General features: G+C 47.8%; 1 protein-coding gene across 1 annotated transcript in view; it reads right to left on the bottom strand.

Moving 5' to 3' along the window:
* TMTC4 (transmembrane O-mannosyltransferase targeting cadherins 4) overlaps positions 1-16,849 on the bottom strand; it is a 61,618-nt gene extending 44,769 nt beyond the window's left edge. The window contains exons 1-5 of the mRNA XM_082676013.1: positions 16,792-16,849; positions 11,231-11,446; positions 7,344-7,459; positions 5,987-6,203; positions 1,232-1,319 (exon numbers count right to left, since the gene is read on the bottom strand). Of these exons, the coding sequence (XP_082532139.1) occupies positions 1,232-1,319; positions 5,987-6,203; positions 7,344-7,459; positions 11,231-11,392 (583 nt within the window). The 5' untranslated portion in view covers positions 11,393-11,446; positions 16,792-16,849. The remainder of the gene's footprint in view (positions 1-1,231; positions 1,320-5,986; positions 6,204-7,343; positions 7,460-11,230; positions 11,447-16,791) is intronic.
* Between the last annotated feature and the right edge of the window lie 2,058 nt (positions 16,850-18,907).

The raw sequence follows: 18,907 nt of genomic DNA, 5'->3' as shown, positions 1-18,907 counted from the left end.
AACTTCATATATAGACACTGAAATGTGAATTTCATGTACCTTTTAATATGTCACCAAACACTATTCTTGTGGGATTTTTACCCCCAATCATTTAAAACCGGAAAAAGTCATTGTCAGCTTGGGGGCTGGATTTGGCTCATGGGCCGCTGTTTACCAACCCTGAGTGACCCCACTTCACCAGCCCCAGCAGACACAAAATCCTGCAGTAGTGGTCTGCCCTTCCTTATGAATAAGACATCAATTTACCGGAGGAATCCAAGTACAAGCATTAGTACATGAACAATAACATTAAGGCCTGGCAGGGGACTGAACCTAAGCTTTGAGAAATACTGTGGAAGAGACTCAAGGAAACCCAGGTACATCAGTGTCAGCTGAAACGGCCCTGCTTGAGCATTCCATAGGGATCACCCCTCTCACTTTCCCTTTTCTTCCCCTCTTCCCCCCAAATATAAATTGACTGTGATATATAAAGAGAGTTCTACAGTCAGGAACTGACTTTATAACAGAAGTTGAATGCATGACACCGTTGCTGGGGCCAGCATGTATAAATGCTATGTAAGCTGAATGTACTGTATCCAATTTCCATTACAAAGCAATCTGCAAGGTATGATCTGACTTGGAGGGAATCAGAACCCAGATGAGTAGAGCTATACAGGGATTCTCCTAGAACTCTATCAGTGCACGGTTGCACTGCTACTAATAACCAGGCAATTCCCCCTCTCCCCTCCACACACACACAACTGGTCATTTCAACTCTGTTGTTTCCAACAACGACTTTCTCTGTAAGTATCAATGACGCAACAATGATAAAATAAGAACCTCACAATCCAGGTGCATATTCATGGCTACACATTTTACCAGTTTTCAAGGTTTTTCGCCAACAGGTTTAAAAAAAAAAAATCATAAGTTTTTCCCCCTCCCCCTTCAATTTTGCTGGAAATAAAAACCACAAAAATCAATCACAACCACTTCAGCACCAAGAGCAGAAGCTCTGGGTTACAGTACCCAACAAGGTGCTCCCTGAATACTGTGAACATCGAAGCACAAGCCTTTGTATTATTAAAAAAGCAATGGAGTTACAGACATCACTAAAAAGAGCTGACATCTTTGACCCACATTCCTTCAAAGCGATAAACTTATATAAACCGACATTTTCCCATCTGTTAGAACACTGCTCAGCAGGACAGAAACACGAAGATGCAAAATTAAGAAGGCAAAATGTCATGCTTACTTTCTCTAAGTGCTTTACAGTAGCCAAGGAAAGATAACAGAAAAAACAGGGCAGCCAGGAGGTCTGCACAGCCGACAACAGCAGCAACCTTAAAAGAAGGGGCAGAAGAAAAGATGTATGTAAAAAACATTTCAACAAAGCTTTGGAAATACAAAAACAATTCCTTAGAAATAGAAAACGAAAATCTTATCAGACTTGGCCATCTATTAAAACAATCCCTGCAACTGTGACGCTTCCCTGTGGTCTGATCTGACAACTGATTTTCTTTTCATTTTTGGTCTAGGACTTGGGTCAGCCGCTTCCACAGGAAGGCTGGGTTGGCTCGAACCCAGGGAGGGTTCTTTTGTGGGCCACACGCAGCCAGCGATGCCCACGGGCAGTGAAAGCCCGTCACTCAGCACACTGCGCCCACAGCTCCAGAGGCCTCTGCTCTAATCAGGTCCCCACGGCGAATTTTCAACTGGAAAATGGTATCAGCTCAAAGGGCATGATATTTAAAAAAGAAACCTTGATTGGAAACATGAAGGAAAGGTGGGAAGTCCATATTACAAGTCATCAGGCAAAGAGAATAAGACACAGGGATAACGTTCAAAGCTGCCTCTGCCATCTTTTCCTCCCTTCAGACCAAAACCAATGAAGTGGGTTAACCTGGAAAGCAGAACGCTTCAAAAGTGGTTGATGAGTAAGATGAAAAAAGGAATGCAATTTCTACCATTTCTTCCCCACCCCCCATTTTCTACATCTGACGACTGCCCTTCCCTTCTCCACCTTAGTGACTATGAAGCAATATAAAATCTGTGCTTCATTTCTTTGAAGCTGATTATTCCAATAATTGCTTTCCAGATTTTCATGGCAACGAAAGACCCAGAATTCCACTCATGAGTATTGGTCTAGTTTACATGGCATTCTTGACTAACTAGCACCTGGATGGGACATACGTCAAACCTTTCACTGTGATTCTCTAGGTATCGCTTTAATGGCTGGGAAGTTCATCTTTTCTTAAAGTGAGATATATGATAAGTCAGACACAGAGTAAAGACTATCCTACAAATGGAGATGGGAGAGTATACAATGAATATGAAAATTACTATATTTACATATGATTCCCAGGTGCGTCTACAAGCAATAGCTAAAAGGAATGCCTTTTAGGAGCAGTTTCCTGCTACGCTGGTTAGATATGACGGTCTGAGGCAATCATCCATTCCGATGGTGAACTGCTGACGGAGGGGCACGTGGCAGCCCAGGGTGTCACGCAATCACTAAGAAGATTGACAGCTGAGTCCAACCTGTGAATGCCACGCACATGAAACAACCTCCCGGGAAGGAAGCTAAGGACAAACAAAGGTTCAACAGATCTGGGCCAAGTATGCCAGCATGCCAGAGGGTTAAATGGTACAATTACTTCATGAAGGCAGTGAATATGTAATAAGACTTCTGGAATCCTCTGGCCTATAACTCACTCACTCAGAGACACAGTGAAATCGGGGATGCAGCGAGACCCAACACAGAGCCGGGCACACAGTGGGTGCTGGGTCACTGTCCGTTGCTGCGTGAATCCCAAAGATGCTTCTGTAAACACTGGGAGGTGCGGGGGCGGGGGGCGGAGGGGGGGCAGAAAGCAGCAGACAGAGGACACAGCAGCTCAGGGTGAAGCAGGTACGCGCTCTGCAGCTCCAGGGTGAGTGATGGAGGGGGCGCCTGGTGCTCTGGGCCTCCCATCAGGACCAGAGATGGGTGGGAGCTGTGGCTCTCTACAGGGCCTGAGGATGACGGGGAATCCCAAAGCCTTTCAGAGGATAAAGTGAGCAAAGCCAACCCAGAGAAGTGTATCCAAAAAGGTCCTTAGAGCAAGGGGGTCGAGGAAGCAGGGGCTGGGGGATATGGAGGGTCAGGGAACAAGGTTTCTTGAACTGAGAGAGGGGGAGGGAAGTGGTTTGGATAAACACCAGGAATAGGGGCCCAAAAGGCCAGCCTAAACCACTTGTTATCTGAGTGGCTGAGGTACATTAAAGACTCTCACTAACTTATATAATACTGTAAATCAACTAAACCTCAAAAAAAAAAAAAGACTCCCACTAAAATGAACTTTGAACATCATAAACTCATTTTAAAGCAAACAGTCTGCCTTTGGTTCACTGAAGATACTCCCAAGTCTTAAGCGATGTACGTTACATCGTCTGACATGAAGAAAAACAAGTTTTAAAAAGTATGGCAAGTGTTTCAGAGTAAAGAGTATTTAGTCCTTCAGTGAATTTTTGGCATAGTAATTAAAGAGAGATTTCATAGAAAAAAAATTTTAAAGGCTACCCAAGGAGGCACTGAGTTTAACTGTTTGGGGAATGGGCATGGGTACGGAGAGATTTTATTTTTCTTTTCGGATATTTGCGTATGTCTTTTCAGGCAAAGTTATTTACAAAGGCTATTTTTTTTTCTTACAAATAACCTGAAGCACTCACATCAGAGTTTTCTAGAGAAGTCACTGCAACTCCCCCAATCCATACAGCAGGAGGTGGTGGCGTTTCCCCACAGGGAACAATTTGCACTGGGGCCATGGAAGGAATGAGGGGAAGGGGAAAGGGGGAATGTTTCACCATCCAATTCCTTCAGTGTTAAACTCTGGGTTTATTGGATGGGCAGGGTTATTAAGAAGACCCAAGCTTCCCTCTTTGATACCCGAATTCAAGCAATTTGAAATTTTCACCAATGCTTGGTGGAAAAGGAAAACCTACAATAACACTGGTGTCCTCAGGGAACTCCCTGGGGCCTCCATCCTGGTCTCTAAAGACAAGAGGCAAGGAAACCCCCTCTCTTAGCTCTTCTCCGTCCCTTGGTGATCCAACCCACAGCCCAGAGCACAGGGTGCTTCCTCAGTACTGGTCCAGAAAGCTCTGAGGAACTCTCCTTCCAGGGTTTCCTTGGGTGGGCCTGGTTTTTGCTCACTGTTAAAGTGGGTTAAATGTAGAGTGGGAAATAACAGCGGGGTATAGAGAGGATGAAAACAGAATACCAACTATTTGCCAAAACGAGGAAAGGTGAACATACAAATGATCTGTTTTAGAAATGCTATTTTTCCATGACCCATAACTTTTTCGTACAATTTGAGTTTGAATGGCTTTCATGGAAAGGAGGGAGAGGAGAGATGAAGACATTTTTCAAATATTCTCTTCTCTCCTATAGCTGGACCTCCCTTGGGTTAACATGTTCCCACACTGCATTTAGCTGGTGTGTGTGTGTGTGTGTGTGTGTGTGTGTGTGTGTGTGTGTGTTTGTACACATCCAGTTATACTTGTCGGCATTTCAAATTTTTCTATAAACTAACTTCTCATATTTAAAAGCAGAATTTTAGAAACATTTCTTTGGTTAACAATTCAAGTATTTCATTTTGCTTTCTAAGATTACACAAAATTAGACAAGGACCAAAACAGTAAATCAGTATTTTTGCCAGAAATTCCCTTATTTCTGATAAATGTGCACAACACTATTATTTAGACCATAAAGAGAACTTGCATGGAAACAAATTCTAATTTGATCACAAATCTATCTACCTATCTATCTATCTATCTATTGGTATTTATCATACCATAGTTCCCAATCCCTTAAGTCCTCTGAATTTGCCAAAGTAAAAAAATTATGAGACTTTTAAAAAAGCTTTCAAGTAGTAAGATATTAGAAGGAGGTTGTGAGAACAATCCTGTAATCCTTTTAATACCAAAGAACAGATAGTTTAATAATATTAACAAAATCAGATGCTAAAGGCAGGAATTCCTCCCAATATTTTGAAACTGACTTCAAGATGCTCAATGCAACTGGTCAAAACGCAGGTATTTAAATACATACCGGATGCAGAAATCTATTGTGGAGAAGCAAGAAGGTCCATGTGGTATTTTATACTAGGTACTTCACACTTACAGAACGAATAACTAAAATCAAACATGCTGACTTACATTTTCAAAGGGTTCCATGGCAGTGGGGTAGGGTGGTTCCTGAAAACCTCACAAGTGTTTGGTTAAATCCCAACAGAGTTTGCACTGAACACATTCAGCAGCGGCTCAACGGATTAAAAGCAGGAGCTGCCTGACTACATGGGCTGAGAAGCCAGGTGGGGAGAATTCAGGAGCAAGTCCCAGCAGGATGTGGGGACCCACCTTCCAGGTCAACTCAAAGCACGCTGGCCTCTCCTGGGCTCGGGCTCGGATGACCAGATCTTAAGTTCTATCCCTGCATCCACCAGCTACGTGACTGACCTGGGTAAGTCCTTAATTTGTCCTCCCAGGCTGCCTCCTCTTCTGTAAAGTGGAAATTGGTATGCCGCCCCAGCTGATCCCGCGGAGTTTTGGTGACAATCAGATTAAGTATAAGAAAGTATTTAGGAAGTTATAAAGCTCTCAGCTAACATTGGAAAATTGCATCAGACCCAACCTGGAAGAAAAGTAATCTCAGACTCTGGTTTTTAGACCCCAAAGCTGGGCAAGACTCAACATTCATACCTTCACAACATGGTCATATAAGGAAACAGAAAGTATCACCAGAGATCATACCACACGGTCATTATACAGTCTTCGCCCATAGGGGACCCTGTGTTTGCCCTAAGAGGGACCTGTTAGCCCTACAAATCATCGTTCCAAATGTCTGAAAGCTTGGGCTTTCTACAGCCATACGAGTATCCGAGGGAAGCCTGTTTTAGGGAATGAGCCGATACACGGACTGCCTGTCCTCCTTACACCAGTGCAGAGGCGGTGGGCGGATGATACTTACACACTCGGTGTGCACCGGGTGCACAGCAAACAGCAGGGCAGCCAGCAGGGACGACCTGGGGGCCAGGTTTAGCCTCCGGCCCTTACTCGTGTACTGCAGGCCCCCAAACAGCACCGAGAAGACGTCCACCAAGAGGATGGAGATGCCACTGTGCAGGAGGATGTTGACCACGTGGAAACTCAAGGGGTGGAAACCTCCCGAAAAATAGCAGTTCATCCTGCAGTGAAAGAAGGGTGTTCACACCAGAGGTCCAGAAGCACGCGAAACAAAATGAGAACCAGCTGGAGGAAAACCCTGGTGCATGAAAATACCAAAGGGAGAAGAGAAAGTGTGCAAGTTTGATAAAAGTAGCGTCAAGATAAATAATGCCTGTCAAGCTAAGAAGGCTGAAGAAGAGGTAAGAACATAATTAACTGCAGAGCGGAAAATGTAGGATAAGGGCATCTCAGAGGAGTGGGACAGAAAATACTTGGAGAGGAAACGCGAAAGGAAAGCTAGACAGTTTTTTAGACGCAATAAAGGCAAGACTGTCTCCCAGGAAGATGTAACAGACCACACATTACTCAGGCTACCCCATAGGGACCTGGATTTAAGATAGTCGTGTGACTTGCTGATTCCCCCACCCCACCCGGTCTCCACCCCCCGCAAATACTCCTGGACAGTTTGTCCACTAGCCCTCCAGACAATGGACCTACTTCCTTATAGTCAGGGATTCTTATTTCTGTTGCTTTTCAATCACCAGGGGTTCCAATTCATCATTTCCATGCTTCTTTGAGAGATCTACACACAGGTATCTAACGCATCCAAGAAACAGCTACACATGGGAACTTTTGTGAGACGAACAAATCTGTTTAATGCAAATAGCTCCTTGATTAATGGGGGGTGGGGAGACTGTCTTAAGCTTCATTTTGGTTTTGCATATTGATGTGGTCACAGGAGGAGGATTTATACCTTAGCTTTTTATAATGAAAAAAAAAATCACAATTTCATTAGATGCTACATGTTGCCTTGACATATTGTTTCCTCAGTATTAACTCACAAAGGGTCCCACCTCCAAGAACTGTGCAAAAACACGGACCACTTCACCAAGTTATCCTTGCCCAGACCCAGGCTAATCTTCTCAGTGTGGTTCCACTGTCAGTGTCTGCATCGCCAAAGCAGCATCACTCTAAAGCGATGCTTCCAACCTAACTCCTAATGGCTGGAATTAGTATGTATTTCTTGGAGACCCACATAGTGAGTGGCTTATACGTCCCTCCGGACCACTGACCCAGGAACCTTGTCACATACCACCTGGTACAACGTCAGGCACAAGCCTTGGGTGCCCCTCCCATACAGCCGTCCTGTTGCATCTCACCTGAAAACCAGCACCGTGAGGGGTCGGTAGGACTTGTGACTTGTGTTGCTGCTCAGCTGATTGCCCCAGAAGTCATGATGCCACAGGTCCCCGAGGGGCGTTTCTGCTCGGAGGTCCTGCGGGAACACACCAGAAGAGGGATCAGGGCTCCTCCCTCACCCTGGGCGGAAGTCCTCTCTTCTCCATCTCTCCCACCAGTCCTGGGTCAAGCCACCATCATCCTCACCCAGCACCCAGATGGGCCTCCTCGTGGGTGCGCTGCGCCCTCTGCCTGTTCTCCAGTAATCCCTCCAAGATGCAAATCGTGTCACCCCACCCACCCTCCCCTTCCAGGACAAAGCCAACTTCCTGACACGGACGCCAGTGTGCGGTGCCCTGGCTCCTGCTGAATTCTGCAGGCTCATCTCGCAGACTCTGTGCTCTGCTCCTGGCCTTCGTCTGGTCCCCACACGACTCCTGCTGCCACCCACCTCAAGGCTGTGCGCACACAGGTCTCTGCCCAGACCGCCACCCCTCAGCTCCCCACAGCTCAGCTGCTTCCGCTCTTCGTATCTCGGCCACTGGGCTGCGACCTTCTTGAGCTGATGCGATTCCCTTCCCTTTGGGGCATCTCGCGCCTGTCCTCACAGCACCTGCTGCAGGGCAGTTTATAATCATGTGACCCCTATCTGTCTGCCCCACTGGACTAGGGCTCCTCGAGGCCTGGGCTTCCCTGCGTTTGGTGGGAGTATACAGAAGGTGCTCAATCTATGCGGAATGCATGAATGGACCATATAGCTAAGTGAGATCACTATTACTCTCTCTCATATCCAATACATAAGGTAATTTACCAAAAATATCCCAGTTCAAACATAAGAGTAAGCATATAGATTTTAAAGTTCCCCATTTTTGATCATGAGCTAAGCAGATAGTAAAATTACAGAAAAAACAATTTCCATCTAATTTTTAAGGATAAAAATTACTAAACATGTTAAAATGATACCTACCGTATAGGGTAGTTTAACTTGGTACTGAACTACAGATACTTTAAAATGAATCTTTTGTTCTTTTTACATTTAAATATGAAACTAGATTACTTAAACTGTGTTTAACAAGAAGAAAGGCACTTGCAGTAGGTATCAAAACTGACTGTTAATTTTTTCTTCACAGTACAATTAAACAGGAACGTTTTAGGATCTAGAAACTATGATGTAATAAGCACTGCATGGTGTAGCAGTCAAGATTCTTCACTGCAGTAACCAAAACAACTCTGATTAACTTAAGTGAAAAAAGGAACGCCTTAAAAAAGATCACAAGGCCCAACGACTCCCAGGTGGGCTGGAAAACCTAGTTTGGGGCTGTGCAGCCCGAAGGGCACCAACAAATGAGACCGCCGCACATCTTGCTGAGGCTGCCTGGCTGCCCGCAGACCCCTCTTCTCTGTGTGACTAGCCCCTGGCTCCAACGGGTGGGTGTATCTGATAGGAGCGCCTTTGCCTGGGTCTGCATCCAAACTGGACAGTCTTTGCAGCTCACAAGTATTTGAAGATGGAGAAGGCCCCAAATGGAAGAAGTGTGTCACATCATGGGCAGCCTAAGAGAGCAACCAGTGTCCAACACACACTGGCATTCAGTGAGTATTTGTTACTTAGGAGCTTAATGACTCAAAGGGAAAAGCTTGGGGACAGGCAGCAGAGGTGAGCTGGTCACCTGACACCCACTTTGAGGGTGAATTTCACTTCCATTGGGTATCAGCTTCAGAGGCCTTGAGTGTCTGGACCTCCCTCTAAGAGCTGATTTGATATTTCATGAAGGTCGTGGGATCCACCCACTAACTTAGGTTACTCCATTACCATGCTGGAAGTCCATGTACTTTTGCATTGTCCCAGAAGTACCTGCTCAGTTGTGAAGGAATTGAGCGGAAGATCTTTCCCTCCATTTGAGCAGAAAATGAACACCAGCAAAGCTCTAAATATTTGATTAGGTGTAGCCTACACACAGCAGGGCGCGCCACAGGAAGAAAGGTTAATTTTTCCTCCTAATGATTTATGGAAAAGATGTGTCATGTCTGAAATTCTTGCTAACTCCACGGTCTCAAAGAAAATCATCATCTCAATGAAAAAAGGCAACTCAACACTACAAGGAAGCATCTGGAAAACAGTCTTCAACACCAATAAAATCCAGTAACAGCCTGTTTCACATTACTGTAGGCATGGTGCCAATGAACAGAGGAGGGCCTTTCATTAAACAGGAAAGGCAAAAAAGGGGGCTAGCAAGTTAACAAAGGGGCACAGTGTGATGCTCTAGAAAACACTGCCAAGACAATGTGCGGTAGGGCCACAAAATGGCTTCATCTGCCTTTCCTCACAGGAAGGAAGGAGAATTACAACCTCATACCTGGGCATCTGATGTATGACATAGCTCCTGTCTCCCCTGCCTCGCTCACCAAAGTTCTTCAACATGGGTCCTGAGTTAACACTTTATATATCCTCTACTTTATTAGAGTGGAAGAGTCAAGAAACTCTCAACAAATGGAATTTTAAAAATAAAGGCATAGCCTCATATGCCTGTTAGAAAAGCAATTCTAATAGCTATTAAGCCACCCATGTGACATAGTTGCTTAGAGCTACACACTTCTTTTTGTTTTAAGCACTGTTTCAAAAAGAACTGAAACAGAAACATCTGCAGTAAACTGCTGGGTGAATTTGAGGGAAATTACAAGTGAAGAACTTGGATTCAAAATAAACATCAACAAGGCTGGAGTTTGCTGTCGAAATCCAGAAAATCAGAAAATCATTTAGAGTACGTTACAAATAAAATATCTGCAAAACAGTCATCTCCTTACCCCTCACCCTCTCTTCCCCGGCCCACAGAATACCTGTTTGTTACATAGAGAATTTTTCTCAATACTTTCAATATGAAAACGACTCTTTCCGAATTCGGGAAATCCACGACTTCAAACTTTTAGGAGCCTTTAAGGGCAGTGTTACAAAGAGATGCTACAATTTCACCTACTAGAGAAAGAGATTAGTAAACTCCTTCAAGTTCTCTTCTCCCATTAAGGCGCACACAGAGTATGTGCTGAGCGGTGAGACTGTCACAGAGGCTCTAACCTGTGCTGTTTCCACGTACTTTCTCCTCTGGGCTCTCCCTGCCTCCAAGTTTCTTGCTCTGATTTTCTTTTAGCTTGCTGAAACCTTTTTTCTTCCCTGCCCACAAACCTATTTCTTCTTCCCTACCTCTAGTCAGCGAGTGAAGGAGAATATCATTTTCCCCGTGCCTACTGGTGAGCAAAACTGGCTGGGATTTTGCAAACTCAGCAAACCTGGGTCTCCGAACATGAAATGAGCAGGAACTGCAGCTTCTGCGGGCAGCAAAATCCTGGTCCTCCGCAGCTGTCAGCAGGCTGTCCTGATGCTCTCGGCGAAGGACAAAGAAGCCAGCTCCCTGCCTGCTGCTGAGGATGCACCTTCGTTCGGCAGGGGAAAAACGCATGATTTGTGTGTGTGTGTGTGTGTGTGTGTGAGGGGAAACTGTTCTGGCCTAGAGTTCTGGAAATCTGTCACAAAACCTGAAATAGTCTGCAATGCCCCGCAAAACCCTGGCCTTGTCATCTTAGAGTAATGGTCTCTCTGATACGTGCGTGGACTGGGGCCTCATGTAGGGCACACAGCCAGGGTAAAGCTTGAGGTTAGGCAGGGCTTGGAGACCCTGCTGCCAGTGATAAAAGGGGCCCTAAATCAAGGAGATGTTCTCTAAAAGAGATGGGAAATCCAGAGCACGATGGGGGCCCAGGTAAAGGCTCAGCCGAAGTTCAGTAGAGACTAATTCAACACCGACGCAGAGCATCACTGGGACGTAGGCAAGTGGTTAATGTCAGTTTACCGAAGAGACATTAAGATACGGACCTTATTGTTAACAATTGCTTCAGAGTCGTCAAAGACAAAGTCTCCATCGTAGCTACGTGCGAAACACACGAGGGAAACAAATCCCACAAGTAACTTAGCCCAGAGAGGAGGAAGAATGGAAGACGGAATGATGTGATCCAAATCGGCATCCCACTCGGCCATCCTGAAAACTGCGGGCCGCCGGCCTCTTGCTCCAGCATTATGCTGGCTAGAAACCTGCAAGAAAAGCGACACAACATAAATATTGATCATTGCCTTGTTAGGAATGTTTATACAGTAGACATGTTTACCTCAAGTGAAAAAGAGCTAGACACTCTTATTCATTTATGCTGTGAGTTTATAGGATGTGATCACTAACAGCTTTATATCGTGGTTTCAAAACTCGAGTGGACAGAAAAATCACGTGGGACACATGTAGATTCTCCTGGGCCCAAATACAACCTACCAAGTCAGAAGTCCTTGGGCTTCTGATGCTGGATTATCCTTGAGAAACATTGATTTAAGGGAATCCTATGTTTATCAGCCCCATAAGGCAAATCATTTTTATAGTCCTTGAACCAGTTTACAAAGTTGAAAAAAAAACCAGTTACCATCTTGCTTCTTCCAACCAAGAAAAATCAATAAATATTCATTGTTGGGTCTTAGCACATTGTGTGTGTTCGTGTGTGTGCGTGAAGCATGGTCCTGATTCTGAAAGAGCTTACAGTCTATCTGCAGAACACAGACACTCCTGCCAGTTAAATGAAAATCTGGGAAAGAGTTTAATAGAGGTGAGGTCGCAGGGCACATGACCGTGGTTCCCACACAGGGGACAGACAGAGGAAGGAGGGCACACTGCAGACTGACAGGCTGGGGACAGCATCATTCCAGAAGGAGGAACTGTACCCTAAAGGAGAACACTGGGAGCTATTCCAGGTGAGGACACGACCTCCAATATTGGTGAAGGAGTCAAGTTAAAAACAGACACGTCTTTTAACTTTTCTTTCAAAGGGGCAAACGTTAAAGCCAGACATTTCATTTCTCAGTCTTGCCATTTCTTAGTTCTGTGGCCCTGTGTGTGCCACCTATCCTTAGGAGTCCACTTCTTGTGTACTTTGCAAACCAAAAGAACTTTCCAGCAGTGAGAGTTGCCTCAGAGCTTCCTGACTTGGAATTTGCCCAAACAAATATCAAACTCCCCCTCCTCTCCAATCACACTGCATCTGTCCCCATTCCCCACACCCTCAATAGGCACTTCCTTTGGTTCTACCAGGATCACGTCTGGGTCAAACTGCTTAGAGGTTCCAATCCTGTGTAACTTTGGCCAAGTTACTTCACCTCTCTGGGCCTCAGTTTCCTCACCTCTAAAATGGGGATGATAACTGGGCCCACCTTACATGGTCGTCATGAAGGTTAAGCAACACACCCACCGAAAGTGCTTAGAAACACGGCCTGGGTTTAATGAACGCCGAGGGAAGGTTACCTGTTATTACTAGTACTTTCTTCAGAGGGAGAAAACACAGGCACAGAATTATTCTCTTTTGAGAATCCCCTGGAGGATTTGGTGTACTAGTATTGAGGCTCTCGTCTTCCCCAGTAAGGGAGCAGGGCCCCACTCCTTCATGCTGAGTTGGAAGAAAACCCCAGGCCCCTTGATTGGAGAGGCAGTTTAGATGTACAGCGGACCCTTGAACAACTCAGGCGTTAGGGGCACTGACCCTCCTCGCAGTTGAAAATCTATGTATAACTTATTATAAGTTCGTATCTGTGGTGCCTCCCCATCCGGGGACTCAATTAACCACAGATCTTGTAGTAATGTAGTCTTTTTTTATTTTTTAGCCTCGCTAAAAAATGGGGCATGCAGGATCTTAGTTCCCAGACCAGGGATCGAACCCATGCCTCCTGCAGTTCTGTTTCGTTTTAGTACTGTAGTCTTTGCTACGGAAAATAATCTGCATATAAGTGCACCTACGCAGTTCAACACCATGTGGTTCAAGGGTCAACTGTATTTGTTTCCAGGTCTCCAAGGAAATACCCCAGATTATGGAATCAATAAGAAGTCAGCCCAAGAGGCCATCCAAGGTCACAGGTGCTGGAAAGCGGTTCAAGTTGACAATCTGGAAATGAAAGGCTCTGCAACTCTCTCAGCACTGGGCCCTAGAGCTTCTCCACCTGATGTAACTCATGCTTTCAGCAAGTGCAGGGGGTGGGGGAGGGAATATTCCAGCCACTATCTGCTGCTTTTTTTTTTCTTTTTCTTTTTCACTTAAAGGATAAACCACTGGTCAAATCCAAATCACAGTTGCAAACACCACAGAGGTCACCATGCAGGCCCCAACCACTGTGTGTACATTTCAGCTAAAGAAATTACCCCTGCTACTAAAAATGAAATAAATAAGTGTAAAGGACTGAATAGCTAGGAAGTTACCCTGACTTAACATGGAGGGAATAAAAGGGTTCTTTGATTTACAAAGTGAATGTGAAGGAAAGCAAATACTCTTTATCAATTTTAAATGCAAAATAGAGCTGTGAGCTGACAAGCGGTCCCATAATTGGTCTTGATGTTATCTGCTTCAGGCCCAAATATTTGAAGTGTTTCACAAGCGGTTCTGTGAGGTTCAAATGGCCCTCCAGGAAGAATACTGGGTCAGGAAATAATCTGTGCTCCTAAATTAGTTGCTGAGCTTCCCTTTTCATCTCAGATTGTTCGTAACACATACCAATCGCTTTGGTACTCGGACGGAAGGCAGACTACAGACCCGAACATCTGGGGTGCCCAGGGGGCCAGGCCTGGACTCCTGGGGGAGTCAACAGGATGGGTGAGGCAATCTCAGAATGAGCTCCCCCTCTTCTCTGGCAGGGACATCGGGAAGCCTAGCATCGGTCCCGTCCCCTAGCTCTTCCCTCCTCATTGCTGAGTCCCTCCCCTGGTCGCCAAGATTCTCACATCTCTGCTGCCCCAGAGAACACTCACAAATGCCCTTTCCACTTCAGGCGTGATTGTTAATGGGTATCAGAGGATAGTTCCGAAAATATTGTGGATTAGCAAATGCGATACAGGTACAGTGTGTTAGGAACCTCGGTCCGGCCCAGTGGTTAAGAGCACAGGCTCTGGAGGCACACAGATTTGGACTGGCTACCGGCATGACCCTGAGCTACCTAGTCCTTCTGAGGATCCATTCCTCAACAGCACAATAGGGTATCACTACTGACTCCAGCAGGTTGTGCTAAGGATTAAATAAGACCATATATGGAAACAATTAGCTCCCATGACTGTAATCATTTTGGAGAGATTAGTATCAAGTGACCAGCCCCTGACCTCCTGTCTTGGGATCACCAGTGTTGCCATTCCTGAAGATGCGCTAACCAACCAAGGCCAGCAGTAGCCCATCAGGTGACCTGATGCAATTGAGAAAAGGGCACCCTTCTTTTGGGCAGACCCGGTGCACTGCTTCCCTGGCCAGGCATCTGTATGTCCTGCATAAAGTGCACGGCTGTACACCCTGATCCTCTTCCTCCAACAGTAGATGGACTTTTTTCTGCAATGTTCCCAGCCAGGCTTGGTGCTCAGATAAAAGAAGCCCTGCCGGCATGAGGTGGTACATGGAGGGAGACGGGTCCCCGCCACCTTTTTTGTATCCAGGCCATGAACCAGGAAGGCACACAGTTCTGTTTCTCTCTTGATGGGCCCTGGGAGGCATGGCCCCTTTCCTCTTCTCCAGGGGATGTCCTGCCTGGGAGCCCGGGCTCCTGGGCCATGGCTGGATAGTAAGTTTGCCTTACGGACTGAGAATAATGGAGCAACACAGTGGCCTCAGGCTCAGCCCAAGCAGAGCTCCAGCCAGTTTTACCAGTGACAATGCTAGTGTTCCGATTCCTATCTGACTCCTGTGCCGATCTCCCGCTGTGTTGAGAATTGACTGGCGCCTATGAGTAGTTGGATTTGGAACGAAGCAGAAGTCTCTTTATTCTCAATTTCTCCAACTCCTTATATCAAGCCTCTATTTTCAGGGGGTTAAAACAAATTAACCGATCATCAATGAAAAGGTCAAAAAGACCTCGAACAGGGATCCCACACCACCCCTCAAAAGCAAACATCAGTCACTGAGCTGCAAACCCTGGGGACCTGCTGACAGCTGACACAGCAGCCTGGACTGGCAGATCAAACCTAAGTGATCCACGGAAAACTCAGCAGCAACCACCTACTAAAGAATATTCTTCCCCCTACACGGAAGGGCCTTCTCGCATCAGGCTAGCCTTTCTACCTCATCAGTAACAATCCATCCACATGCCAGCTGCCCTCTGCCAGGCTGAGATGAGACAGTGCCTCTGGAAATCAGAATAAAGAACACAGTCGTTTCTGACCCAGAATGTGGAGACCTGAGTTGACTGCTCCTTTCTTGGGGCCCCCAAGGCACGGGAGACAATCATCTCTACCGCTCTCCACCACGCAGCGCTGAACACAATGCTACTCGAGGTATCTTCCTCTTGTGCTTGCCTTCCCAGTTTCTTAATTCAGTAACACATGAGGGCCATGCCTGCCAATAGCCAAGAATGACTGCGGAGGTTCGACATTCACAGTTCCACTGTCCCACAAAGTTTCCAGCTTGCTAGCTTGTAGCCATTTTCCCATCTAAGTCGGCCGGTGTCACTTTACCCCACCTCCATCTGGGGCGCGCCAGGCACGGTCGGGACTGCGGGAAGAGGGGACAGGGAGGGGATTCAGTCAGTCCTCACTGTTAATTGTTTCTCAAGAAATTCTCCCCATCCATCTCTCTCTGAGAGAAAGCAGTGTGGGACGATTCACAGTGCTCTGGCTAGATCTTTCCTCTAACTCCTCCTTTCTTTTGTGTGTGGTTAAAAAAAGAAGAAAACACACACACAGCCTACAGTCACAACATCAACAAGACCAGAAGCCCCGCGGAGCTCGCTGGAGGTGAGACGGCGGTTGCGCCACCTGCTCTGCTTCCCCAAACTCCAAGCCCGGGCAGAGAAGTGGCAGCTCGGTGGTCCCGGGCGTCCCGACCCAGAGCACGCCGCTCTGCCCGGCAGCCAGCGCCGAGTGGCTGGCACTCGCGGCGCTGCAGGGGAGCCGCCTTTAACCCAGAGCAGGAGGCCGAGCGGCCCGCCTGCGCCCAGCCACCGCCCGCACTGCGGCCAGCTGGCGGCCAGGCGCGGGGTGGCGCGGGGCCCCGCGGCCGCTCCGGGGACACGCCAAAGGCGCCCGTGCACCCGGAGTCGACGGAGCGCCACGCTGCTGGAGCGAACAGGGGCGGAGATGAGAGCGCAGGGGCGCGGGCAGGCGGAGCATACACCCTCCACGCCGCGCCCTTTGTCCCGCGTGCTGCTCACACCCGGGCGCATGGCGACGGGGCCCGCAACCCCGGTGACCCCGGCCCCGGCCACAGCCCGGGTCCCGGAGCCAACTCCTCCAGCAGCGCCGCCGCCCGGCCCGGGCCGGACCGCGGGGCTCGGGGCGCGGCGGCAGTGAGGAAGGACCCCGCGTCCGCTCCGCACCCAACTCCGCTCGCCCCGCGGCGCTCGGCAGCGCTCGGCCCTGCAGGGGCCGCCCCGCCCGTTACCTGCAAGGAGCCCGAGCGGCGGCCACATATCCCTCCTGGGCGCTGAAAGTCCGGTGGCTCTCGGTACCAGCCCGCAGCCGGGCAGGGGGAGGGGCCTCCCGCGCCGCTCCCCCGCTCTCCGCCCCCCGCCCCGCCCCCGGCGCCCCGCGCCTCCCGCACAGTCCTCAACTCCCTACGCGTACTGGCGATCACTCTCACACTCCCGCCTCGGCCCTCCCCCTCCTCGCGGCCATTGGCTGATCCTGCCGTCACTTTCACGCTGCCGCCGGTCCCTCTTCAGCTCATTGGTGGGCGCGCCTGTGACGTCATGCCAGAGGGCCCTAGTCGCGGTGGAGGAGTCGCAGGGATAGACTGACTCGGTGGCCGAGGAGGAAGCGGAGTTCTGGGCGCGGAACCTGGGCGGGGTCGGGGCGGGAAGGGGCGGCCCCAGCCTGGACCCGGGAGGCTGGCTGCGAGAGCTGTCTTGAGCGGGACGCCGCGGGCATATCTCTCTCCCTCCTGCTGTCCGCCGCGCAGGAGCCTATTCCTGACCTGTCTCGCGGTCATCGCGCTGTCGGTGGCGCTCGGCGGAGGTACTGGAGGGTCCCTGCAGGAAAAGGAGCTGGGTGGGAGCGACCAGAACTCTAGACTTCTTCCTGTCTGGGAGGGGTTGTTTCAAGTGTGTGTCTCCACTTTCTGCCTCAGGAAAGAACTGAAATTGCGTTCTTCCATGCAGGATCCTGCTGCCCGGGCTTTTGTTTTTAGCAGATCCTGTTCCACGGCCCTGGTCTTTATTCTCCTGCTGACCCACAAACCCTGCTCTGGCCCTTCACCTGGCCAGATCCGCCATCCATCCATCGACCATTCACCAAGTCATTGTGACCTAAACTTCCACTCCCAACTGCAATGCCACTCTGCGCATTTCATAACCCCCATTCTTAGTATATTACTGTCTCCTGCTTTAAGAAAAAGAGAAACTTTCCCCACTTTCCACCGCCAAACCTGCAAAGCTACTCCTAAAATCACGGATTCTGAACCCTCCCCCCATCCCGCCTTTTCCCCCAGTATCACAGAATCCGATCTAAGCTCAGTATCTCCCTTTCGACTTAGATCTGCATCATCAGCATTTATCAGCCCCAAGCCTTCCTCTCTCCTCCACGTACCCTTCCAGCTGCCTCCCTGCCTTGCTTCTATTCTCCATAGCTGAAGTTGTTGAAAGGTTGCCCACACTTTTCTAGCTTCCCAACTCTCATTCACTTGCTTTCCACATTCCACTGAAACTGCCTTGGCTATAGTCTCCAATAACACCCCCAATCACTAAATACAAAGGACACTCTCCTACTTCATTTTACCTGATCTCTTAGCAAAGTTCATTCTTCCTCCTTAGAACACTTTTGGTGACAGCGGTACTCTGCATCCTGTTTTTCCCCAGTCTCCTTGGCTTGCTTATCTGCTTCTTGATAACCTCCAAATGACATATTTTAAAGGTCTTGGCCCTTTCCTCACAAGCCACAGCTTTTCCCTGCATGATTTAACACACCACCGACATTTCAATGAATATATTCCAAATTTGCAATTCGGATCCTGACTTCTCTGAGCTCCAAACCCAACCCAAGTATCTAGCTTCCTATTCAGCTTCTCCGCTTGGTTGTCACAAGAATCTTGCATGGAGCACATGCAAAATGGGAGTGTGCTCTCACTGCTTGCTCCTCTTCAGGTCTCCCTGTCATAGTGATGGGTCCAGTAGTTCCCCAATTCTGCATTCACCGTTGGCATGTTAACAAGTCACCAAGATTCTACTTGCTACATGTCTGTCAAACACGAACACTTCTTTCCATTTCCACTGCTACATTCAGTGCTGTGCTACCGTGTGTGTCTTCGTAACCCACATTCAGTGATGTCACATTGGTAGATTGCAGTTGGCCACTGTGGGAGTATTTACACCGTGGAAATTGGCAATGCAAATCGGAGCTTGATTTGGTGTTTTGCTGACTGTCTTTTTTGCTAGACTAAAGAAAGTGATGGAGGAAATAATAATGCAGATTAAATTTAAACTTAATTTACTAACACACTACTGCGCTTAGTGCTGACATGAAAAGATTTTAGTTTAATGGGTTTAAGATTTTAGTTTAATGGG

Source organism: Grampus griseus, assembly GCF_964374135.1.
Source record: "Grampus griseus genome assembly, chromosome: 18".
NCBI classification, from domain to species: domain Eukaryota; kingdom Metazoa; phylum Chordata; class Mammalia; order Artiodactyla; family Delphinidae; genus Grampus; species Grampus griseus.
This window is presented reverse-complemented; position numbering and strand designations above follow the sequence as displayed.